Source organism: Mytilus trossulus, chromosome 14, assembly GCF_036588685.1.
Source record: "Mytilus trossulus isolate FHL-02 chromosome 14, PNRI_Mtr1.1.1.hap1, whole genome shotgun sequence".
Classification (NCBI taxonomy): domain Eukaryota; kingdom Metazoa; phylum Mollusca; class Bivalvia; order Mytilida; family Mytilidae; genus Mytilus; species Mytilus trossulus.
Window position 1 is genome coordinate 11228990 of NC_086386.1, and position 27901 is coordinate 11256890.

The 27901-nt window shown below is 31.5% G+C and overlaps 2 protein-coding genes across 3 annotated transcripts in view; one reads left to right on the forward strand and one right to left on the reverse strand.

Moving 5' to 3' along the window:
• Window positions 1-3061: 3061 nt before the first annotated feature.
• On the reverse strand, window positions 3062-14044 carry LOC134695885 (proteasome maturation protein-like). Of its 2 annotated transcripts, none has more exons than XM_063557354.1 (6): window positions 13906-14044; window positions 7438-7529; window positions 6845-6905; window positions 6107-6208; window positions 5338-5431; window positions 3062-3195 (listed from the first exon to the last, which is right to left on the reverse strand). In XM_063557354.1, exons 1-6 carry the CDS (start codon window positions 13915-13917, stop codon window positions 3128-3130), a joined length of 429 nt encoding a protein of 142 aa, XP_063413424.1. In that variant the 5' UTR covers window positions 13918-14044; the 3' UTR covers window positions 3062-3127. The 2 variants fall into 2 exon arrangements, with proteins under 2 accessions (XP_063413424.1, XP_063413425.1); XM_063557355.1 differs by lacking the exon at window positions 13906-14044 and adding an exon at window positions 9465-9502.
• A 195-nt stretch (window positions 14045-14239) lies between these two features.
• The window catches only part of LOC134697473 (vascular endothelial growth factor receptor 1-like), a 53925-nt gene continuing 40263 nt past the window's right edge, over window positions 14240-27901 (forward strand). The window contains exons 1-2 of the mRNA XM_063559754.1: window positions 14240-14546; window positions 26104-26276. Of these exons, the coding sequence (XP_063415824.1) occupies window positions 14471-14546; window positions 26104-26276 (249 nt within the window). The 5' untranslated portion in view covers window positions 14240-14470. The remainder of the gene's footprint in view (window positions 14547-26103; window positions 26277-27901) is intronic.

Consider the following 27901-nt stretch of genomic DNA (forward strand, 5'->3'; position numbering starts at 1 on the left):
AGAAAAAAGTGACGAAAATTTTCAACTTGGCTATCATGTGTAAAATCATACAAGTGTTCGGTTAACAGGAAGTTGTCAAGTGATCAATCTGAACGCATCACACGGTATAGCTGACTTATATAAATCCTGAAACCAAATTTCAGAAATCCTTGTATTGTAGTTCCTGAGAAAAGTGTTACGAAAATTTTCAACTTGGCTATCATGTGTAAAATCATACAATTTTTCGGTAAACAGGAAGTTGTCAAGTGATCAATCTGAAAATGCATCACACGGTATAGCTGACTTAGATAAACCCTGAAACCAAATTTCAGAAATCCTTGTATTGTAGTTCCTGAGAAAAATGCGATGAAAAAATAAATATTGTAAAAATATGCAAGTGTTCGGTAAACAGGAAGTTGTCGAGTGATGAATCTGAAAACGCATCACACGGTATAGCTGACTTATATAAATCCTGAAACCAAATTTCAGAAATCCTTGTATTGTAGTTCCTGAGAAAAAAGTGACGAAAATTTTCAACTTGGCTATCATGTGTAAAATCATACAAGTGTTCGGTTAACAGGAAGTTATCAAGTGATCAATCTGAACGCATCACACGGTATAGCTGACTTATATAAATCCTGAAACCAAATTTCAGAAATCCTTGTATTGTAGTTCCTGAGAAAAGTGTTACGAAAATTTTCAACTTGGCTATCATGTGTAAAATCATACAATTTTTCGGTAAACAGGAAGTTGTCAAGTGATCAATCTGAAAATGCATCACACGGTATAGCTGACTTAGATAAACCCTGAAACCAAATTTCAGAAATCCATGTATTGTAGTTCCTGAGAAAAATGCGATGAAAAAATAAATATTGTAAAAATATGCAAGTGTTCGGTAAACAGGAAGTTGTCGAGTGATGAATCTGAAAACACATCACACGTTATAGCTGACTTATATAAATCCTGAAACCAAATTTCAGAAATCCTTGTATTGTAGTTCTTGAGAAAAGTGTGATGAAAATTTTCAACTTGGCTATCATGTGTAAAATCATACAAGTGTTCAGTTAACAGGAAGTTGTCAAGTGATCAATCTGAAAACGCATCACACGGTATAGCTGACTTAGATAAACCCTGAAACCAAATTTCAAAAATCCTTGTATTGTAGTTCCTGAGAAAAATGCGACGAAAAAATAAATAGTGTAAAAATATGCAAGTGTTCGGTAAACAGGAAGTTGTCGAGTGATGAATCTGAAAATGCATCACACGGTATAGCTGACTTATATAAATCCTGAAACCAAATTTCAGAAATCCTTGTATTGTAGTTCCTGAGAAAAGTGTGACGAAAATTTTCAACTTGGCTATCATGTGTAAAATCATACAAGTGTTCATTAACAGGAAGTTGTCAAGTGATCAATCTGAAAACGCATCACATGGTATAGCTGACTTATATAAACCCTGAAACCAAATTTCAGAAATCCTTGTATTGTAGTTCCTGAGAAAAGTGTTACGAAAATTTTCAACTTGGCTATCATGTGTAAAATCATACAATTTTTCGGTAAACAGGAAGTTGTCAAGTGATCAATCTGAAAATGCATCACACGGTATAGCTGACTTAGATAAACCCTGAAACCAAATTTCAGAAATCCTTGTATTGTAGTTCCTGAGAATAATGCGATGAAAAAATAAATATTGTAAAAATATGCAAGTGTTCGGTAAACAGGAAGTTGTCGAGTGATGAATCTGAAAACACATCACACTTTATAGCTGACTTATATAAATCCTGAAACCAAATTTCAGAAATCCTTGTATTGTAGTTCTTGAGAAAAGTGTGATGAAAATTTTCAACTTGGCTATCATGTGTAAAATCATACAAGTGTTCGGTAAACAGGAAGTTGTCAAGTGATCAATCTGAAAACTCATCACACGGTATAGCTGACTTAGATAAACCCTGAAACCAAATTTCAAAAATCCTTGTATTGTAGTTCCTGAGAAAAATGCCACGAAAAAATAAATAGTGTAAAAATATGCAAGTGTTCGGTAAACAGGAAGTTGTCGAGTGATGAATCTGAAATAACATCACACGGTATAGCTGACTTATATAAATCCTGAAACCAAATTTCAGAAATCCTTGTATTGTAGTTCCTGAGAAAAGTGTGACGAAAATTTTCAACTTGGCTATCATGTGTTAAATCATATAAGTGTTCGGTAAACAGGAAGTTGTCAAGTGATCAATCTGAAAATGCATCACACGGTATAGCTGACTTAGATAAACCCTGAAACCAAATTTCAGAAATCCTTGTATTGTAGTTCCTGAGAAAAATGCGACGAAAAAATAAATAGTGTAAAAATGTGCAAGTGTTCGGTAAACAGGATGTTGTTGAGTGATGAATCTGAAAACGCATCACACGGTATAGCTGACTTATGTTAATCTTGAAACCAAATTTCAGAAATCCTTGTATTGTAGTTCTTGAGAAAAGTGTGATGAAAATTTTCAACTTGGCTATCATGTGTAAAATCATACAAGTGATCGGTAAACAGGAAATTGTCAAGTGATCAATCTGAAAATGCATCACACGGTATAGCTGACTTAGATAAACCCTGAAACCAAATTTCAGAAATCTTTGTATTGTGGTTCCTGAGAAAAATGCGACGAAAAAATAAATAGTGTAAAAATATGCAAGTGTTGGGCAAACAGGAAGTTGTCGAGTGATGAATCTGACAACACATCACACGGTATAGCTGACTTATATAAATCCTGAAACCAAATTTCAGAAATCCTTGTATTGTAGTTCCTGAGAAAAGTGTGACGAAAATTTTCAACTTGGCTATCATGTGTAAAATCATACAAGTGTTCGGTAAACAGGAAGTTGTCAAGTGATCAATCTGAAAATGCATCACAAGGTATAGCTGACTTAGATAAACCCCGAAACCAAATTTCAGAAATCCTTGTATTGTAGTTCCTGAGAAAAATGTGACAAAAAATATTCATGGGACGGACTGACTGACGGACGGACTGACGGACAGAGGTAAAACAGTATACCCCCCCCCCTTTTTTTAAAGCGGGGGTATAAAAATAGTCATATTGTTTTATGACATATTTATTGAGATAATACAGAACAGTACAGTGTGACAATGTCTATGATAAACTTTATAACATTCCTTGTCTCTTCTCCAGCAACAAATGAGCATCTCCAACCATTTCTGATTCATAAGGACCTAAAAGAAAAAGATATGTTTACAAATAAGTCAAACATTTTGATAAAAGTCAAGTCAGCTGTCTATTTGACTAGCATTACCAGCCTGCTAGCTTATACCATAGTGCATGATATAATACTAGCTTGACCAACACAATCAATTTGGACTCTAATATAAAGACTACAAGCAGCAAACAGGGGTGATACTTTTTTAAACTTTGTCAAATATTGTATATATACTTCCCACGTAAATCAACATGTATTGAAAACCATTTGCAAACCCTTTGCCGATTTTAATTTTTTTAAATTGCAAATAAAAAAGACAAAAGAATCACTTTAATTCTTATTCGGATGCATAATAAAAAGAAGTAATGCACAAGAGCTCAGAGAAACCAACAAAATAAAAATAAAATAAAATCCGTGAAAGTTTATTTATGTTTTTGGCGCAACATGTATTAAAGTCATTTCAAAACATGACGTCATACAAATGAAAACGCTAGAGTTGAAAGTATTCTGTTACGTGAACCATTTAAATGTCGTTTGCTATTGTATTAAAATTGATACTAATGGTAGGTCTTGTTTAATTTTCTATTCTATTGCATTTTTTGTGTATTTACTGATTTCAGCAAGTCAACATGGCGGCTCCTTAGTTACAAAATGTCAACTTTGGATTTGACAGTAGATTACAAGAAAAACATGTAAATCAAAATGGCAATTGTTGGTTTTGAGAATGAAACAGATTTTTTTCACAAAATAATTTATGCAAGCTATGGATTTATTAGAATGTTCGAGCTTTATCTAACATTGAGTAAAAAAGAAAAGCCTCACACACAGCATACCCACCCTCACTTCAGTTTTTTTAATGATTGTATTTGTCCTATTAGAATCAAAATAATTCATGGAATCTACAGCTTCCATGAATTATTTCTTAAATAAAATATAAAGTGTATTTATCATTAAAATACAGAAAAATTGAAAAATAACACACTATCGAAAATTTTGCTTTGTTTCTTTCTCTTTCAACCATAAAAAAAAGTTTTTTCGAAGTTTCAGCCAATTCTTTGAAGATGAGAAAAAGTTATTGAAGTTTCATTAACCACAAATTGAACATAAATAATGAAGCTGTCAACAGTGGAATGTACGATAGCTATGTCACAATTCTGTGACAAAAATCTTCTCATCCTTGTTTCAAGGGAAATAACTCATTACTACTTATCTGGTTCACAGAAGATTATGATCTTTCTCACATATTCTTGTAATTATCTATATAAATGTTAATCCCTACCCACATCCACTCCTACCTTTAGACATGCCTGTTTCAGATAGTACTAATTATAGTCAATCACTAATCAGTAAGTACATTGTAGAGTACTTCCTTCCTTAAGTACTTCTATTATACATACACCAACTATACTGATTTAACAACATAATAATAGCATAGAGCATCTAGTTCAAACAAAAATTATTTGAGGCTATATTAAAAGCCATAATGTTTTAGTATAGTGTTTTGTAGTCAGATTGTTGGTTGTTTTGTTTTTTAGCCCGAGAAGGATTTTCTCTGTTGTAATTTTTTAAATTGTTCCTCCACAACTCTGTTTTAAGTTGTTATATTGAATATTTCTAGCACATTTATCATTTGAATATAGTGATTGGTATCACTGGAGAAATTAACACAGTATTATATAAGCTTATGTGCCATTATATCTGTTGTCAACAGTTGATCTTTATTACTCAATTTAGGTAATAAAAGTGTATTGTTTCCTATTACTCTACTGACCTACATTTGATCAAAAATAAATTTGGAGATAATTTTCTATTTATCTGGTCCATTTTGACCCCCAAATTAAGCCTTTTTTATTATTGGCATGAAATTTTTTAACAAAAACTTTTGAACTTATGAACGTATCTGGCCATTACTTTTCTTGTTTTACATTTGATTACATGTATGCAAGGGCCTTTTAGAGCTTAGTGTCCGATATGAGTTTTGCTATTTGTTGAAAAACAAAGACCAATATTGAGTATCAGTTCAATTACACTAGATAGAAATATTTGAAAAAAAAACCAATCTTATAAAGCAACACTACTAATTTAACAGTTTCATAATTGAAACAAATTTCCTGGCCCTAATCACTGTTAATTAAATTTTGTGTCTATATATACTTACTATTAAATATGTCATCAAAGTTGATGAGATCATCTCGTCCAGTAAGGGTATCTAACATGGTATTGGAACTTGCTAAGCATGGCAGACGACCAAACTGTTAAAATAAGATAATCATTGAACAAACAAATATTTAATAAAACCTCAATATAATATACTTCATATGACTTTTGAATAGGTTGTAAGGGAACCTGGGTAACTGAGTTATAAATATAGCAGTTAAACCAGTTTGCCATACTATTCTACATTATTGTTAAGGAACCAGCTGTATCTTGCCTACAGTTATAGGAATTTTACGCTGTGTTGAAGACCTATTAGTGGCCTGAGGCTGTTTTATGCTCTTTGACACAATTCCCTTTTCCTTCTCTATTCTAATATCACACCTCATGATTGCCACTTAATACCTTAATTTAAAACTGTATGGAAAAATAAGGCAAAGCATACATTTATTAAGAAAAACAACAATACTTCAATACTATTCTAATTTCTATTGTGTATTGTAAGAATTGATGCAAAGTCTTAATTTTCAAGTAAAATTATGTACCAGTATGTGAAAGGTCTAGGTCAAATACTTTTCACAATAATTGAATCAACTCCAGCAAATGCATGATTTTATTGTAAAATAGATCTGTTCAGCAGATATAACATCAATCTATTGTTTAAAGATTAGAAGCATGCTATTTATGTCAAAATTTACTTCTACTTGCTTATAAATTCCATCAGTAAAACTTTGATGATTGAATACTCTGCAGTATGAGTTGATAGTACGTACATGTTTGGCTGTATGAATCTCCATCTGTAGTTTGAGTGGTGCATGTAATCCCTGTGTATTACGTAACATGGAAAAGTCCATTGTTCTCTTGTTCTCGTCCCACTGAAATTAATAAAACCATAATAAAAACTGATATCAAGGAGCTGTTCTATAATTATTTAGATAAAATTGTTTTCAATCAAGTAAAGCTGAAATCCCATATACATGTAAACAGCGTTTTATTTCACTGAATAATCATAATACGCTGACTGATTACACAATAATGCTTCAGTTGAGATAATGATATTGGTTGACTTTTCTCATTGTTTAAAATAAAAATATAAAACATAGGCATATTAGTAAAAAAGTTTTTTTTAGTTGAAAATTGATGTATAAACTCTGCTTACTCTTTAAGACTTATTAAATTCATGTGCCAGTCTGAAAATTGAACACAGCCATAAATTTCAGCAGAAATTCTTTTTTTGAATGCTTAGATTTTGTCTAATGCAATAAGACTTTTAAGTTTGAATTTAATAGTTTGTTTTTATATTTTGCTGTTACACCACTGTTCCATGTTGACCGAAAGCATGTACTTCAGTAGCTCGTAATATAGTGGTTGTTGTTGGTTGGTGTCTGTCTTGCTTATTGTCCTATAGTTGTTGCCATCTTTAGCTTTAACACTATATATATATTATAAGCTAGGCTATTCTTGAAAGCAAAATACTTTTCAAAGAAAGATTCAATAGTAAGCATACATACATGTTTTTCTGAATATTCTAAGGGGTGAACTGCTCTCTCTAATTTTCTTCCTGGTTGTAAACTGAAAGGAAGGAATTATTTATTAAAGATGATTATATCCATAAAACTAAAATCTTAATTCCAACTTCTTATTTATCGTCTCTTATGTCGAAGAAGAATCCTAGTGATGCAAGGTTGGTAATAAAATAGAAAATTGAAATAAAAAATTTAAGGGAATGAAGACTCAGTGCTGATATATATTGATGGTAAATCATTAACATACATTATAACAATGACCTTTCCCATTAAAGAACATTCAAAGTATGTGGTTTAAACTTACATGTATGTAAATGTATAATAGCCTTATAGGAATGACATAGATACACATAAAATTGAAAATGGAAATGGGAAATGTGTCAAAGAGACAACAACCTGATCATACATGTATATATACATGATATACTTGTATTTTGCAATTATGATATTTTATTTCTTTTTGGTTTGGGGTTTGATGAGTTTCTGTCTCCTTTGGTTATACTCAAACATCTTCTTTAATACACATGGTAAAGATTTTTTACATTTATATTAAAGTATATAACATAAACTCCCTTTACCCATGGAGCATGACATTAGGAACTCCATATTGGTCTTCTGGAATATCAACAGTGTGTTCTCCTCTGACTGCAGGTCTCATGGAGGGATAATTCTACAAAAAACAACATAATATTAAAGTATAGTTGTACAATAATTGGCTTTTGCTTTTTATTTATTTGGCCCAGGCCAAAAAAAAATATATGTCTGTTTCCTGCTGCCAGGGCAAATAAATCAGGGTCAGAAGGTCAGGATTTTTTTTTGGGCACTTCCTGTCAGATTTCCAGTCGGTTAAATGTCATGTTTGGTTAGGGTCCTGTACCCCAAAATGATTTAATCCCTTTAAAAAAGTTTTAATTGGATAATCCTCCCAGTGCTGACATTTTTTAAACCTTAATTGTAGCACATTTGTGCTGGGAGCAGACATTTTATTGTTTGGGCAATGCATAGCAAGATACGGATCTGGATCGGACCGGAAACAAATTTTTCTGGACCGGAAACAATTTTTTCGGGATTTGAATAAAAAGATCTTGGGTCTGGGGTTTGAGTCAGGGTCGGTTGGGAAACAGGAAACAGACATATATTTTTTTTTGGCCTCACTGTTTTTCAAAATCATGAAAAACAGTAACACCCTATTCCCCTTCTCAGAAAAAAAATTCTGGTTGGAAAATAAATATATATAATTTCTTGCAAAATTGTAGGATTCAGGTAGTAGCAATTTTTGGTAGATTAGATTTTCTTCATCCCTTTTTCGTGTTTTTTATGAATATAACCAGATTTTCAATTTAATTTGATCTTGTGAACATACATAAATTTACATAAATAAATTATGATCATCATCGACATGCTAAATTGACTCTGACTAAATTAAGAAATAGAAAACATTTGTTGGTCTAAATTAACTTTTTTACAATCATGACAACGATAGAAGAAATAGGCATTTTTTAACTTTAACCTAAATTTAAATTTGCAAACTTCTAGAGTTCACTGGTTTTAGAAAATTCACTTGAAATAATTGATTATAAATACCCTTATGGCATGTATGGATGACGAGACAATTTCCTGTTATTAATTATCATGATTGTAACAAAATATTTACTTTTAGAATCTCAAGTCACTTGACTTTGGTGTCATGTTAAAGGTCACATATATAATAAGTACTAAAGTCAATAAGGAAATCATGCTTCTGTTTAAAATAATCCAAAGTTCAATAATTAATGTTATCAGTTTTCTAACATATTACAAATCTATTAACTTAAGCAAGTGGACATCTTCTTGTCCTAGTTTAAAAAAATTATAAAATGTTTGTCATGTATGTAGTATCTTTAATGTTTATTATGTTTATATTTGCAGCCAATTATAAATACACAGTGGGCATGGCTGTACTGTCCTATTTGAAAATTTGACCCTCAATGAATCAGTAGAGAATTACTGCATCACTTAAACAAAGCAGATTTGTGTACCTACAGTGACCTTGCTGGATTGCATACACTAAGATAAATTTAGTTTGTGTTTTCATTATTTTTTCAATTAAATATACTTTCATAATGTTAAAAATTACCAGAGGTCAGAGGATAAAAGTTTCTTTAATTATGTAACATACAAATTTTTATTGCAGACATTATCTTGTTGTTCGGTGTGAGCCAAGGCTCTGTGTTGAAGGCTGTACTTTAACCTTTAATGGTTTACTTTTTAAATTGTTACTTGGATGGAGAGTTGTCTCATTGACACTCACACCACATCTTCCTATATCTATTGATACAGGTCTGACTTTGGATTGTTACATTTGTAATTAAACATTTGACAAATAATAGGTTTCTGACTCAGAATAACTAAGACAAACCAACAGGTCTCTGTGAAAACTGTTAAAATATAGAAAAGTGAAGGTTGGCAGGTAGGTGAAACTTACATAAATGAATAGATAAATGAACTAAAGGCTCTAAAGAGCCTGTGTCGCTCACCTTGGTCTATGCGAATATTAAACAAAGGATACAGATGGATTCATGACAAAATTGTGTTTTGGTGATAGTGATGTGTTTGTAGATCTTACTTTACTAAACATTCTTGCTGCTTACAATTATCTGTATCTGTAATGAACTACGTCCAGTTAGTTTCAGTGGAAAATTAAAGAAAATTGTTAAAAATTGACTATAAAGGGCAATAACTCCTTAGTAGGTCAATTGACCATTTTGGTCATATTGACCTAATTGTAAATCTTACTCAGCTGAACAATATTGCTGTTAACAGTTTATCTCTATCTATAATAATATTCAAGATATTAACCAAAAACAGCAAAATTTCCTTAAAATTACCAATTCAAGGGCAGCAACCTAATAACGGGTTGTCCGATTCATTTGAAAAATTTCAGGGCAGATAGATCTTGACCTGAATAACAAATTTACTCCATGTCAGATTTGCTCTAAATGCTTTGGTTTTTCAGTTATAAGCCAAAACTGCATTTTACCCCTATGTTCTATTTTTAGCCATGGCGGCCATTTTGAATGGTTGGCCAGGTGGTCATCGGACACATTTTTAAACTAAATACCCCAATGATGATTGTGGCCAAGTTTGGTTAAATTTGGCCCAGTAGTTTCAAGGGAGAAGATTTTTCTAAAAGTTTACTAAGATCTACGAAAAATGGTTAAAAATTGACTATAAAGGGCAATAACTCCTAAAGGGGTCAACTGACCATTTCGGTCAAGTTGACTTATTTGTAAATCTTACTTTGCTGAACATTATTGCTGTTTACAGTTTATCTCTATCTATAACAATATTCAACATATTAACCAAAAACAGCAAAACTTCCTTAAAATTACCAATTCAGGGGCAGCAACCTAACAATGTGTTGTTTGAATTGTCTGAAAATTTCAGGGCAGATAGATCTTGACCTGATGAACAATTTTACCCCATGTCAGATTTGCTCTAAATGCTTTGGTTTTTGAGTTATAAGCCAAAAACTGCATTTTACCCCTATGTTCTATTTTTAGCCATGGCAGCCATCTTGGATGGTTGGCCGGGTTGTCGGACACATTTATTAAACTAATTAACCCAATGATGATTGTGGCCAAGTTTGCTTTACTTTGGCCTAGCAGTTTCAGAGGAGAAGATTTTTGTAAAAGTTAACGATGACAGACGACGGACGCCAAGTGATGAGAAAAGCTCACTTGGCCCTTTGGGCCAGGTGAGCTAAAAATGAAGAGATTTATGCCTGATTTATATAATTCCAATGAATTTTAGTCAAATCGACACCTGGTTAATTTGGCACTTGGTCAAATCGGCACCCAGTATAGTCAAATTGGCACCTGGTTAGATCGCCACTTGGTGTAGTCAAATCAGCACCCATGTTAAAATTTGTTTAATATATATTATGTTGTGTACAAGATGTAACTTTGTACAAATTGTAATTTGTACAGGTTTTTTGTACAAGTTTTAAGTTTTTTGACACACATTTTCTTACACCAGGTGATACAAGTTTAACATCAAAAATGTTCTGGTTCAGTCTTTAAATTCAAATTTATATACTTGAACCTAACATTTTGTGCTATCATCCTTATCCTCACAATGGAAATGAGGATAACTGAATGGTTTAAATTCTAATTTTAATTTTCTCCTGATACAGTCCACATGCATATATCCATAAAAAGTCTTTATGTGGTCTAATAATGTTTTTGTATCAATTCTCACTATTAGATTGTATCATATAGTTGTGAAAATATGACAGAAATATGCAAAACAAAAGCTGGTGTTACATCGTGTTTTCACTATGTACTTGATTAAAGTTATTAATTAATTAAAAAGAAAATTTATCAAAACATCAGTCACATAATGTTGAGAAAACTTTAAATGATTAACTTTTGTATTTTTACTGCTTGATGCTTTTTAACATGTTATGCATGGAAGCAGGACAAGTCGCCCCACTGGCAAGTCGCCCCACTTTAAAAAAAGTGCCCCACTTTTTAAAAAATCGCCCCACATGTGAAATTGGTTAAATCATGTTTAATATTACTCCTGCCAACTCGCCCCACTAAATGGAAAACGGTAATATTTAGATTAATATAAAATTAAAAATAAAAACTCGCCCCACTCAAATGAAAACTTATCTACACATAATACAAACAAATGGAAAATTTATTTAATTACTATTATTTATATTCTGAGATTATAATTCTAAAAATAATTTTCGTATTGTTGAAGAATAACTGTATTTTTTCAAGATTATTTATTTGCATAACACAGTTGACATTCACGTTACCGAAATATTAATACTCACTTCTAACTGCTATATTATAACAAAGGAATAATATAAGAAGTTTCTATAAAGTTTTCAATGGGATAGCATCTTGTTCCATAAGTGGGGCGAGTTGGCAAGAGTAATATTCACGAAATTTAACTTATATACAACGGGATAACATCTTTTTCCATAAGTCAGACCTGCCAACTTTTGAAAATGTCCATGGGGGATTTAGCACGCGACAAGAACTTTAAGAGTTACAATTTTAGCGACTTTTCTGTGAGTATTGTTTTTTACTCCTAAAATAGTCTAAGTTCTCTTCTTTTTCTTTAAATATACTAATGATGAGCTTGTAGGCCTTGGTTTCTTTTATTTGCATGATTTTTGTACTATTAAATGATAAAATTGACAAAATAAATGAGAAAATGGCATTAAAAATAAAGGATTCAAAGTAGAGACACCCCCACCCCCCATTTCCTCCCTCCAAAGACCTTCTCATCTATGAACTTTGACTCAAAACACCTAAAACTACATGTCCTAAAGTAAGAAGGATGAAGACAGATTTTTATTTAGTCAGGCTTACTCATGGTCCAGTATCAATAAGAAAATGGATAAAATTTGAGTTATCTTTCTTTGTATTCAGAGGTGCTCTTACCGACGGAGGCTTATATAGTAACACAGAAGAAGTGTATACAAAATGGCGTCTATTTTAAATCAACAGACACACGATGTCAGTTTTCAAAAATAAAACAGATTTCTAGATAAACGATGTTTTCTAGAGAGTTCATTACAGTTCTCATCTTTCAATTAATTATGATTTTGCTGTGGAACGACGGCAAATGTTGCAAATTGTGCTTGTATGATAAATTGTCATTGATTAAAATTGAAAGGCTGTTTAACTAAATTTGTGTATACATGTGTACAAATTATTTTTGAGGACTGTTACGACCCATTAGGTTATCTGATTACATACAACCACTAATTATGACACCTGTTGTGACTGTTGATTAGTGTAGGGTCATTAACTTGTCATAATATGTCCCCAGGTAAAATGTTTGATTTTTTAAAATTGATCAGAAAAACTTCAAAATCAGTTATAAACAATAATTTTTTCGGGTATATTTGTTGAAAATCGGGATTTTGACTAATTTTACGATCCTGATATCGGGATTCGTGTTGAGGGGTAAAAATCAGGATGATACCGCGAAAATCTGGATAGTTGGCAGGTCTGATAAGTGGGGCGAGTTGGCAATACTACATTCATCCTGGTTAATAATATATTAATCTAGATATTATTGTTTTCCATTCAGTGGGGAGAGTTTTCAGGAGTAACATTAACACATTTCACAAGTGGGGCAATTTGGTAATCCAGGTTGGGGCGTTTTTTTTTTAAGTGGGGCGACTTGCCAGTGGGGCGACTTGCCAGTGGGGCAACTTGTCATGGATTCTTATGCATGATAAAATCCAACCATCAAAATAGATCATGATCGAACTTATACTTTTTTGGAATTATTAACATATATATATCTGGGACTATTATGCTAGTATACTTAAATTACTAACTTAGCATAATAGTCCCAGTCCCATATCAAATATTATTGGATGCCGAATTGACTATAAATGGGTGCCAATTTGACTAGATGCCGATTTAACCAGGTGCAGATTTGACTTTTTCTATGGGTGCCGATTTGACTTGTACCCAATTCCAAGGCCCTCGGTCAGCTCCAGAAGCGACGAAGCAGCACATCTATTTTGGGTGGGCAAATATCCACTTTTTGATATGGGATGAGCTCTGATGTCCCACAGCCATGACAGCCCCAGCTTGTCTGGCAAAACAGCTGTTGGACTTCAGAGTAATCTTGAACTGTAAATTATACAATTATTCATTGTAGACTACATGTATGATAGTCGAGTTTGGTATATTTTTATTCCCTTATTGATAGGATTTCAAACTCATGTTATTTACACACCAACTTTTGCCTTTACTACTGTGGTCGAACTAGTCCTGTGAACAAAATTACATGTGGTCGAACTGGTTGTGTGGCCGAAACGTCTCGAAAGCTTCAAAAGAAAGGGTCACAAAAATAATTTTATTCGCGTTTAACACGGAAACAACTACTTGGGTGAAAGTGAGAATAATTTATGTTGGTTTCAGAGTCAGGAAACAATAAATTTGACTATTCTCATAAAGTAAAAGAGGATTTATAAGCGCAAGCCGCTTTGAAATCATTCTATCAAAATTGCAAGTCAGGTTTCTTACCAAGTTCGCCATGTTTGTAAATCAAACTACCTGTCTTGCGCATTAAGTGGGCTTTCCCCAGTTACGAGCTTTATCGTACTCGAACACCGAAAAGTCCGAAGACACTGGGAACGGGGAACCCCTTTACTCAGAGGCTGATATTTTTACCTCCTGCAAGCTTTTAAATTTGTATTTTCTTCAAACATTTTTGATACTACCCGTAAACTACATATCAAAGAAATAATGCTTTAAAAAAAATGATTTAACGTTCTGGATGATTCAGTTGAATATATTTACGCTTTCTGTAATATTTTTGTGGGAATAATTATCAACTGAGCTTTTCTGATTTTGGGGAGATAATTGGATTAGCCAAAGGAACTCCTTTGATCTGTTTGATGAGAAAGACGTTGATAAATAGAAAGTGAAAATGACACATAAATCTCACTGAGTCTGTTTTTTTAAATATGGAATAAGTGTGTATTTGAATATAAATTGTACATTATCTTTTGATTATATGTTCATGGATATGGAAATTAGCACTTAACAGAAAAAGTTTAAAGCACCTGAACATTTTTTTTACCTGGAAATGGATTATACACCTTCAAAACATGTATGCTGTTTGGTGATTTTTTGGATAATATCAGTAGATACCTTTCAGAATCGTAAGTTTAACAATAAGTTATTCTTCCAAGTGCATGTGCAATGTATATATATGTGCAGTTAATTTATAGTGCATCTTTCTATGGTTTGAATTGTTTCAGGTAAGGGTGAAGGTTGGTACGTACCTATTGAAACGTTTAAATCAACTGCATTTGTTTGCAGCTGTGTGGAAGTCAGAAACCTTATAGTCAATGTAAATCTTTTGTTGAACATTGTGGTTCATAATTTGTTACTTGACATAATTGTTTTTGATTCTCGGTTTTTTTTATTGATTAGACTGGTGGTTTTCCTGTTTGAATGGTTTTATACTAGTCATTTCGTGGCCCTTTATAGATTTTTTTGTAGTTTGCTGTTCAGTGTCAGCCAAGGCTCCATGTTGGAGACTGAACTTTGACTTTCAATGGTTTACTTAAATACACATTGTGACTTTAATGGACTATAAGGGAGAAATGTCTCATTGGCACTCAAACATTGTACCACATCTTCTTATACATTGTACATGTACATTGTATCTTCATTATACATGTATATCTAAAGTCAAATTTAAATGGAAACACTTACATGTAGCCTTTTGATATGTACATAATGTAAGTTACTATTCAAAGTGCATGCTTTTCATTGAATGGTATACGTTCATGTAGTGTCCTTTTTCACAATTTCTTTCTGAAAGGCCATGTTTAGAATAAAATTTATGTAGCAAACATACATTTGTGTACATCTTATGTGTTTTTATTTTACAAGTCATGAAATAAAAATATGTTCCCTCTGGCTGCAGGCCAACAAGAGGATAGTTTCCTATGAAAGGTTGCAATTGGTTTATAGAGATTGCTAATTATATATATAAAATTAGAATAAGACACATACATACCCAAATGTAACAAGTGAATTTTTACCCTTATAATAAACTGTTGTATTGATTGTAGGTCCTTATTTCGTAATTTCATTCACAATTTGTCTAGACAAACATGTAGCTTGACATACATGTACATATATAGTATATATCTGTAATATATAAGTTTACACTACATTGTGTGCCTTTAGTCAAAGTAAGTCTAACCAAAACCACCGTAAACCTGAGAAATATACAGATATTTGTGTATATGTAGATATAGGAAGATGTGATACATGTAACAATATATCTTTTTAAATGTCCAGTTTAAAAGTGAAATTTAACCACAAAACAATTATAGTTTACATATTTAATTGTTCAATATACATGCATAAGGACAAATGGATTAGACACAATTTTTTCAAGTAAGAAATGTCGTTCGCCAAGTTTTCATGTACAAATGTATATACATTTGTATATTTTACCTACATGTATACATGAACAATGTATATCACATGATCATGATTATTTTTTGACATACATGTATACATAGATACATGTACATACACATCTTTTGTCTAATACTGATCATGAGAACTGAGGTAGAACCACAGAGAATTATGAAACCTATTGAACTTTACTTTACAACCAATACATTTACTTTACAACGTTAACCAATACATTAACTTTACATTTCTCATGCACATGACTTTTCTAGTACTTTACTGCTATGACCATGATGACTGTGCAAAACATGCATAGTACTTGTAATTATATTCTGTATGAAGATACAAGGGTACATGTATCTCTCAATTGGCTAATTGCAAATACATGTATATGCATGTAGAGAAGGTACAAAATAAATGTTTTATTTAATTTTTTTAATTTATACTCAATGATTTACATGTACAGATAGTTGCCAAAGAATGGATTTTGCAAATGCAAAACATGAAAATAGTTCTTTGAATATTGGCTCTGCTGCCAATCAAATATTCTTTGCACATAAATTAATAAGAGACTTTACAGTCAATGATAGTATGTTAAACCCCTTTAAGTACATTGAATGACTTTGTTCTGAAGTGTCAGAGTGAAAGCATTTCCTTTAGAGATTTAACTAGGTTTATCCTAGATATTTTTACATGTATTTATATAAAGTATTACTGGCTGGTCAATGAGCTATTTCCTTTAACAATGAAGAGGCTTTGATCACATTATAATGGGGAAATTATATTACTAGCCATCAAATATATGTAATTTTGTCAATTTGATTTTCAATTCCCTGTAGGTAAAAATGTGTGTCAGATCGATGATTACATCATTATTAAATTCTGGTACGGTATAGATACATATTTAACAATGTTTAAAGATTAAATACTTTAAAATATTGTCTCCCCAGGCAAGTAACATGCAGTGTATTTTGTTTCCATTAACAGAATTGAGGTGTGCTATGATACTTTACTTTTCTACATTGGTTAGAGGTATAATGGGGAGGGTTGAGATATCACAAACATGTTTAACCCCGCCGCATTTTTGCGCCTGTCCCAAGTCAGGAGCCTCTGGCCTTTGTTAGTCTTGTATTATTTTAATTTTAGTTTCTTGTGTATAATATGGAAAATAGTATGGCGTTCATTATCACTGGACTAGTATATATTTGTTTAGGGGCCAGCTGAAGGACGCCTCTGGGTGCAGGAATTTTTCACTACATTGAAGACCTGTTGGTGACCTTCTGCTGTTGTTTTTTATTTGGTCCGGTTGTTGTCTCTTTGGCACATTCCCCATTTCCATTCTCAATTTTATATCCTATACATATATATATTAATGACTATATGAGTATCCTTATAACATGTATAACTGTTATAAGCATTCCCTGTGCAAGATGTGAGAGAATATTTATATATTCCCATTGTAGGCATTGCAATAGTTCTCTATTGTTGATGTTGTAAAAAAAGGAGTTTTTTTTTTTGGTCCCTAAAGTTTGAAAAAATCACATAAAACAAGACAAGACTATGCAATGAACCACTTTATTTATACCTGTGTATTTTTCTTAGTTGTTAAACTGGGGGTGGGGGTTACTCGATAGTAATAGATACCTGTGACATCATTATCCACAAACAGGAGACTGGCTGAAGCAGTGTGTACATTTGAATATATCAAATAACAATGGTTTCATGTTCAGAAGATGTTATTCAGTTTCTCTGAGCCCGAATTTATATTTTTTAAATGTCATATGTTGTCTCATTTTCTCTTTCATTATTTTAATTACCATATCAATATTACTGAAAAACTATAAAGACCTCATGTGGAAATTTGAAATGAATGTTGAGGTACATTATAACTATATATAAACATGAGAATAGCCATAAAATTATGAATTTTGCCTTCAACCTCTTTCCCTTTTACTTGCATGTATACAATTTGCATTGTGCATGTTAGAAAATTTGTACATGTATGGAATTTTAATTGTTTGTATACATGGTATATGTGAAATTATTTAGGAGGATGGGATACAAAAAAATAAGAGTGAATACAGGTGTCCATCTATTTATTTATTCAGTCCTTTATTTGAATTAACTTCTTTGATTAAGCTATAGTCAAACTTTTAAGTCCTCTATGTTGGGTCAGCCCTCTCTGTTACATTTTTCTTTTGATTATGACTCTTGCAGTATTATTACACATTGCAACTCAGATTGAGTAATCTTTATACATGACAAACAAGATGACCATTCTAAAAATAGATATTAACAATCTATGTATTAATCATCAGAAAAAAGTCAATATTATAAAACCCAATACCTACATATTGACATATATTGTGATAGTTAAAAGTTGTTGATTGAAGTGATCTGGAGATTTCTCTATAATCAATGGTCATTTAAAAAAATTATTGATGTTGTAATGTTTATGCCCTTTGGGGCCCATAATTGGAAATAAAAATATCTTATCTTATCTTATCTTATATCAATAGGGAACAATAAAATACTCAACTTTACTTTTGACCTTAAAATCACTATGAATTTATTTTTCAAAGCAAAAACAGGACAATCATACTACTAACTTGATAGATTTAAATGTCCTACATGTCCTAGTTACAATGAGTTAAAATTAAGGAGTTACAATTTAACCAATAAATTATATTAATTGTGTTATAAAGTTCACAACAGAAAAATAAATGTATGTTTTCCAAACTTAAATGTAGAACATATAAATGTGCGTTGCTTGAGCAAAGTATTCAAACATACATTTTGTACATGCACTTTTGTGCTTTCTGATTTCACTGTGAGTTAGCATGTAAGGTTTTGCTCTATACCAAACAAAATTCTGATTGATTTATCCTGTTTAAACACATTTTGAAGGTAGTTCTAGCTATATCATGTATAAAGTGATAGCATGTTCCTGTGTCTCAACTCTTGAAATTTCTTTTTATGCCCCACCTACGATAGTAGAGGGCATTATGTATTCTGGTCTGTTCGTCAGTCTGTCCTTCCGTCCGTCTGTTCAGGTTAAAGTTTTTGGTCAAGATAGTTTTTGATGAATTGAAGTCCAATCAACTTGAAACCTAGTACACATGTGCCTTATGATATGATCTTTTTAATTTTAATTCCAAATTAGAGTTTTTGTCTTGCCTTGAAGGAGTCAAAAAGCGAGACATAGGTATGCTGTTTCCAGCGTCGGCGACGGCGACTGCGTCAACAATGTATTAGTTTGTGATTAGCTCAGTTTTATGGGGAACCACTAGTGGTATGTCAATGATAATTGGTATGCAGATGTATTACCATTGCCACATCTCATTGCCATTGAGATTATTTGGCTCCGCCCCCTCAGTCATGGTCTATTGACTTGGTTTGCTTACTTTACATGTATTAGTTTGTGATTAGGTCAGTTTATGGAGATCCACTTGTGGTAAAAAAAATGTACGTCAATGATAATTGGTATGCAGATGTATATCTATTGCCACATCTCATTGCCATGGAGATTTTTTGGCTTCGCCCCCCCTCAGTCATGGTCTATTGACTTTGAATGGTTTGCTTACTTTACATGTATTACTTTGTGATTTTTATAATAATAAGTCAATGGTATGTGGTATGCAGTTGTATTTGCATTGACACATCTGATTTACATGGAGATTGTTTAACCATGTAACTCAGTCATGGTTCATTGACTTTGAATATTTGCATAACTTGTGTAAGATGTTAAGGTATTGCTATTTTGATTTCAACATTTTCATAACCAAAATTGCAAAAAGGCGAGACATATCTCTGTGATAACAGTTTATTACCCAAATTTCACAGTCCACCAAACATAGAAAATGATAGTGTGAGTAGGCATCCATGTACTATGGACACATTTTTTGTTTCTAACAACTTCTTAAAAGTTTTATCTTGAATATGATATTCTTCATGATCACCATTAAATATTTTATTGTGACTGAATTTTAGTTCTATCCATTATGCAGTACATTTTATTTCCATCTTATTTTCATCATAAGCTGTGAAGACTAAGATACAATGTACTGTCTATTTAACAAGTACATGTAGTATTTATTTACATATGGATGATAAAATACATTAACCACATTTCAGCTTTGATTTCACCTTTTAGCATGTTTAAAGAGTTTAATATCTGATTTATAAATTTCTGAAGTTATGTGTGTTAAATTTATTTTTTTGAAATTTATTCTTCAGAATACACAGCGATATTTGATTGATTTGCATAACATTGGATTAGTTACATTTACAATAGTGACATTACACATAGCAATTGTATTTCTCAATGATAAACATGATGAATGTGACAAATATAAATCCACATGGTCTAGTTACATTGTAGTAACATACAGGTACACATCAATCACAGTCTTAATTATCACATGGACAATTTATTATTCACAATTCATTCACATGTCTGATTTTTCAAACTCAAATGTTTATAAATTTAAGTACATGTATTGTAATTTTAGAGACTATTTCAAATGGTAACATTTTTAATGTCTTGGGGGTCCATAATTTTGTACATTGTACATACAAATTATAACATGTATGAATTTTTTTTGCAGTCTTGTTTCAGTGATTCTCTATATAATCAACCAAATTTTTCCTTCAAAAGGCGGGGGCTGGCCCCAGCCCCCTTCTCTGAGAAATTCAGAGCAATTGAGTTGTCCACTTGCTGCTTAAACAACAATAAGAGAAGCATGCACTCCAGTCCGTTAAGTAAACTTATTTGTATTTTACAAGTCATCATCAACACAAGATATCTTTGATTTGTTTTAATATGTAATTCTAAGAGGTATATCTGTATAGTTTACAGTGGTTAATTCTGTGTTTTTATACAAGATAATAACAAAATAAAGTTTGCATATAAATAGGTGAATGATGTTTACTTCAAATCAGTAACATGTGTAGATTTGTAAGGTATCAGTTTATGTATAAATATAAATATTTGATGGAAACCAGAAACAGGCCAATGAAGATGTTGTTATGCAACATAAAAATATTTTTTAACAACAGCTAGCTTACTGTAAAATGGTGGGGAGGTGTTCTAAAAGTGCACACCTGAGAAAAAAACATATTTTTTATAAACATTAGTGATCATCCCAAAAGGTTTCTCATGGCTAAACAAAAACTTTTTAGATATACTTTAAAACCACATTATTAGTAACTTGTGATAACTTTTAAACACAGTTTAAATAAATCCCCATTGTAAAGTCTCATCCTTATTTTATTTCTTATAAAAGTTAGATTTTCAGAGAATGCATTAATATCCTGTTTACACATTGTCACATGAAAAGTACATCCAGATGTAGAATTAAATCATTTTAATTATTCAGTGTTTTGCTTTTTGTGCCCATTGCGCACAAACAAATCTTTCATTTGTGCCACAAACCATATTTTGACTGGCCAAAATATAGCATTTCATTTGTACCAAATTAAAATTACAGTATAAGAGATTGACGTATTCTAAAGAGACTTTTGAAAATCTTTAAACAACTGTTTTTCATGTTTTTGTTTGCATAATTAAACATTCATCAGAAAGAAATCAGTTATCCTAACCCACAATGAAAATTATATGGTAACACATAATACCCCCACACCCCACACCCTTCACCCCAAGTATCTGATGTTTAGATTTAGCCTTCATGCATATATCTGAACACAAAAAAAATCAAACCACCTGGAAAATAAAGATTTTGAGTAGCTGAGCTCACCCTTGTTAATTTTTTATTTTACCATTTTAGCAAATTAAGTATCAGCTTATTATGTCTGATGTTGAATCTTCCACTGATTACACAGGCATGATCCTGTAAACCTACAAACTATTTTCAGATGTGTTTTTTTTTAAGTTTCCATAGATACAGTTAACTATTTTGTAATTAAAATACCAAGGATATTTGTCTGAAGATGTAACATATTCTATGAATAACATAATGTTTTCATTTATCCACATATAAACACTCATGGGTTGTTATAATTACCCTTCATGATCATTTGCTTCATTGACATTCATGACCTTTTGCGATTTACTTACATTAGAACCATTGTAGATATAAATGCAGAATTGTCATTTCCCTATCGATATAGCTTGTACAACGATTTTCATTGTGCCATTTTTACCCAGCAGTATAAATTTTTCTGGCAGAAGCACATATGACCTATATTTAAAGAGAGATCATAAAACACAAGTTTCTAGTCAGGCTGTTGTTGAAACCAGTTACTGATGATCATGCTGGTAATAATGTAACATGATTAATTTCTAAAAAAGATAATTTCAAAATACTTCAATTGAAAAAAAAAACCACATCAGTCAGTGCTCCTGAAATGATTAAATGTTGAGTTTATAAAATTGATCCAAAACAAACTGTATCATATTTCAATGTTAGGTTTAAGACATATACATTTGGAAATGATATCCTGGATATACATGATATAATGGTTGCTCTTTCTGAAAAAATGTATTGATTCACCCTGTTCTTAATCAGTTCAGTTTGTTTTTTATATACTTTGTATGTATCATCATCATTTATGTATAATGTGTGATATTTTTGTATGATACTCATTAAGGTTGGGTTTTCTTTATTATCAAGTTTAAAGAAGTGCACTTTTTTTAGGCAAATTAACTTAAAGTACAAGTGAATCTGGTTTATATAGCTTATACCTTAATGCATATGACCCCAGGAATATCATATAGATTTTTCCTTCATTTTCAACATGAAACCTTTTTTTGGAAGAAGTAGGTAGATGATAGATTTTCTTGGTCAAATTTATAATCTACATAAAACATTACATATATACATGTAGTACAATGTACATATGTAGTATGTAATTAATCTACAAAAAGTATATAAAGTAATATCAGATTACTAATGTAAATGATACTGAAATTGAAAGTTCTTAAGTTGATACTTAATCTGCATTAATTGCCCTTAAAGCTCATTTATAAAGGGATCCATTTACATGTATGTTTTATTCTAATGTTATAAGAATCATGACTTTGAATTGGCAGGTTTTATACTAATTGTGCTCAAAGTACTTGAGAAATTGTCTAGACCATTCAAGTACAAAAAAAATTATTTCAATAAAATAAAAAAACATTTTTATTTAAAATCTATAAGTTGACAAAAGATATGAACCAATGAGTCGACAACCACTAAATTACATGAAGCTCCAGAACACAGAAAGGTACAAATGTATATAAAAAATGTGGCAGGGTTAAACATGTTTTACAAATCCACTGTCCCACCAACAAAAAACAGTGGTATACATTTAACAGCATAACAAATACATGGACTTTAAAAATCAGTTGAAAAGGCTTAAATCAATAGATTGGTACAAATTAAAGCACCCAAACAAAAACAAAAAACTGCATAAAAACAAAAAGACTCAAAGCACCAATATAAGAGAAGTCGCAGTTACTAATAAATATACATGTAAAGTAATTATCTAAATTAAGTGATACAAAGTGGGATAAAGTGGTAGAAACTGTTACACTGATGCTCATCTTATACACCCCTCCCCCACCAACTTCAATGATCTTCAATCCTTATATGATCTGATAAATGAGAAGGTCAATGCAGTTATAGTATTTGATATCAATAATACAATACATGTACATGCAAATAATGGAGATGTTAAACACTTCCTCTAGATCTACACACAGGTACAACGAATCACAATATTGAAGGCTGTACCTGTTTTTTATGTCTGACAAAAAAACTGTGATTGCACTTGTCTTCACTTTAATGTACATGTAACATGTGTAATTGTCTTTAGACTTGAAATCTATCTCTTTGATGACTGGCAGAATTGTAATAAATGTAGTTTTGAGTAGTAACAAATATCTGTTGTATTCTTAAAATGTTCTTTTATCCATCAGAAAGGTATAGCTAATTTAAAATACCGGTAATTTTATAGATTTGGTTAAAATACATTCGAATACAACGTTAACATGCAGATATTTTTTTCAAATTATTAAACATGTAATTCAGCCGTTTTTGTATTATGATTGAGGAAATATTTGTTCCTGTTATTCCTCTAATGAATATATACAAGATCTCTTAGAAAGTGTTTTTTATTAAGAATTAGTTTAATCAGGCATCCATTATTCATCTACCTATATATATATATATTTCTTCTCACAGACTAAGAATTGAACAAGGTCGCTATCAGGGTACTCTCCGACAAGACAGAATATGTCTCAGGTGCACCTCAAATGAAATTGATGATGAAAAACATTTTTTATTCTCATGTACATCATCACAAGATAAGAGAAATTATTTGAATTCCACTATTGACTTACTATGCCCAAACTTTAAGCATTTGATTCCTAGTCAAAAACTGATATGGCTTCTTAATGTAGAGAATCTTGATATCTGTGAGTTAATTGATGAAGATAAAATATAACTTTAAAGATAAATATTTAATCAGGCTTTCTGCACTAGGCACAAGGTTGGCATGGTGGGGTACAGGACACATCGTACAAGTTCTATTACCTTCTTGTTTGCGATATTATTATTTTTTTTATTAAACTGGTAATATTTTATCTTTTTTGTAATTTGTGCACTTTGGCATGTCAATTAGCATTGTCCCTTGGTGCCTCTTGCAGTTGTGTCACTTTAAATAGTACTGACTCCTCTGCACCAGGCACGAGGATGACATACCATTTATGTGCAACTTCTTACAATATCTTACCATATCATTAATGCCCCGAAACACATTTTAATATGCACCCTCCATGCCATATAGCACCGTCCCTAGGTGCCTCTTGCAGTTCAGCTAGATATATTTAGACTACTCGCAGTATTCTTTTTTGTTACTTTCCAGAGGTGTGCCTGAGACAAAGGTTTTATATATATACTAATATGTGATAACTGTTGTTTCTTATTTGTGTTTGTAACTTGTGTTGTTTATTATATTTGTAAAAGAATATTATATTACAATGATATTATATTATGCTCCTTGTGAGCCCATTTTATGGAAATAAAGCATCTTCTATATATACCAGTATCAACTTATTAAAACCTATTAAAAGGTCAAAAAGCAGTTATAATTGGTTAGAGCCGGCAGGAGTAATGACTATTATTGTTTTGTCTGAGAAAAAAAGAGATGTGTTCTGTCAATGAGACAACAACCCACCAACACAATAAGCAATGACATCTATAGATCTATCTGCCATACTACCTGGATTCATTATTAGTTATGGGGTAGCTTACTTTCTGTGTTTATACAAACAGTTTCAACATGCTAAAATTCAAGTTTTCCTTAATATCAAATGAAGCAGTCCAGCGTAGTCAATTTCATCATATCAAAAAAATACATTTTTGTTTAATTAAATAATTTGATGGACGAAATTCCAGCACCTGATTGTATCCATTAGGCAGCAAATGTTGTTAGGACAATTACTTTCCTACTGTTATCTATTATTATAATGTCTTGAAAGTGCCAGCTGCTGTGAAGTAAATCATCACTTTAATGAATCTGACAAGATCATCATAATTTAACTATCTAAATAACCATATGTTTTACTACTTTGTTTGAAGTAAGGAATCATCAAGGATTTATCTGAGAGACTAATAGCATATAAATCTTTCTATACCTGATCAGAAAAATTAGAGAGATAAGTTTATTAGATCAGGATAGAATGGAAGCAAGTTAGCCATTGTAGGGTTATTGTCAAATAACATCATGAGCTGTTTTTGGTTTACTACAAGTGCTAATGTATTGTTTTAGCCACCTGACATGCCTATAGCTATATAGTATGTGAAACCATGATAAGTAATGTTGGAAAGAATTTAAAACTTTTTCAAATTGTATGGTTGACCATGCCATGTTGGTGTATATTTTTGTCACATCAGTATTTTTGCAGTTACTCTTTTTCTTGTTGGTTGTTCAACTCTCAGCTATGAGTTGTTGTCAAGCAGCCTTTTCAACCGAAACTGTCTTAGTGAACCAGTTATAACGTTTACAGAAAAAGTAAATTATTGATCATTTTCGTGCTCAGAAAAGGTCATGGGAGATCAATGATTGTTTATTATAAATCTTGACAATAAATTAGTGCTTGACATAGTGTGTGAAAACCAGTTTGAAGACTGTATGGTAATCTCTCAATTTTCTTATATACATGTGTATGTGGTTGAGATACTGCCTCATTGAAGCATACATCTCATTTCATTAATTGATATATAACCCTTTGACAGAAACTTAGTTATTTGATATTTTTAATGTTGCTCTATTTTATAGCTGCAATAGACAACCCTTTACCGTATGTTAAAGTACGACCTACAGATGGCACCACCAGTTATAATGGGACCAAATCAGGAGATTATGTGATACCCACAGGACAAAGTTTTACGATAGAATGTCATGGTGCATATCCTCCAAGACTAAGAGTTTTACGTAGAAATAAGAAAAATGTAAGTATTTTGCATATTAACATTTAAATGAAAAAAGACCACAATTTTTATCAGTTTCATGTGACGTTCAGATAGAAAATAAATTCATCATATATAGATCTATACCAGGATTAAATTTTTGTGTGTTTGTGCCAGATGCACGCTTTGTCTACAAAAGACTCATCAGTGATGCTCAAATCTAAAAAAAAGGTTAAAAAACAACAAAAAAACAAATAAATTACGAAGTTGAAGAGCATTGAGTATTGCAGACCACTAATCGTGATAATTCTTTAAAGTTTTGCCAGAGAGATTAAAAAGGTAAGTATTTCTAAAATTCAAAGTTCAAAAAGACTAGCCCTCATCAGATGACAAAGTACATTTTTTAATCCATAAACAGCAATTAATACGAAAAGTTCAAGCTTGTGTAAAATGATGTCAACTAAGACAGGAAATGACTTTAAGTAGTTTGGAACTGATTGGAAACCGATTAAATTAATTAGTTTTACTACACAGAATAAGTTTACCGGTACACATAACATACATTTGTACTGTAAAGTTTGCATGTATAAAATTTATTATTATCATTGTTGAAAATTGCACACACATTTTTGATTATTTATTGAGCAAAATGTTACATACATGTACATGTACAAAAAATTCAATTAAAAGTGCTAGTTTTTGGGTTTTTATTGTGTCAATGCTTTAAATCGATCTGTAATAATTTTTGCAAGGGTTAAAATACTGCAAAATTTGCTACTTCTATTAAAGTCTCTCAGGAGAATAGAAAGTAACAGACTAATTGCCACCATTCTTTTAGATGCAACTTATTCTCTTTACTTTCTGTTATGTCTTAAGCAGTAAGTGTAAAATCAAGTTGAAACAAAAATTGATTGAGCATGTTGAGTGCCTTGTGTAATTTTCAAAAGTATGTTTTTATGTTAAAATTACAACTATCTATTTGATCATACTCTTAACTGTAATTATCATCATAAAAATAACAAGATAAAGTATGAATACAAACAAGACAAAGATCTGCTTTCAGGGAAGTAGATGTAAACAATTACAAGTACAACCTTCAATATTAAAAGAAGAAAAAAACAATGTTATGATAGAGCTTTTGTCATAGACCAAGTTTTTTTTCAGCAATTATAATTTTACATATTTCTAATATTCCCTTGGAGGCTTGTTAGTTTCGGGATGTATTGTTCTGATCAGGCTGTTTGTTTTCTTGTATGAATGTTTAAACATTGCAACTATTTACAAATACATTTCAAAAACAGAAGTGAAGTAATCAAATCCAATGCATAATTTTCTCTTGTCCAAGCAGGACAGAGAATAATTTGTTCCTTTTAATGAAATATTAAAACAATTTTTTTTTGACTCTGTGCTTAGGTTTTCAACAAAGACTCATTATAGTAGGCTGTATAAAATTAGGTTATTTAATTTTTATGACATCCATTTTCCCTGAACTAGTACACATTTTGTTTTCAAGCCAGCTAAATCCTGCCTCAGACTCTCCCTGTGTGATCTATTGATGACCTTGGCAGTTTTCTATTCTTTTGTTGGGTTGTTGTCGCTTTGACACATTCCCCATTTCCATTCTCAATTTTATCAGTTATTTTGACAAGTCGATATGTTATGTTATC

What these genes read in the sequence shown, in the direction of transcription:
- LOC134695885 (XM_063557354.1), bottom strand. An exon ending in CCTAATGTCATGCTCCATGG is followed by an intron (nt 6,906 to 7,437) that starts GTAAAGGGAGTT and finishes CCTTCCTTTCAG; the next exon opens with TTTACAACCAGGAAGAAAAT. An exon ending in AGATTCATACAGCCAAACAT is followed by an intron (nt 5,432 to 6,106) that starts GTACGTACTATC and finishes TTATTTTAACAG; the next exon opens with TTTGGTCGTCTGCCATGCTT.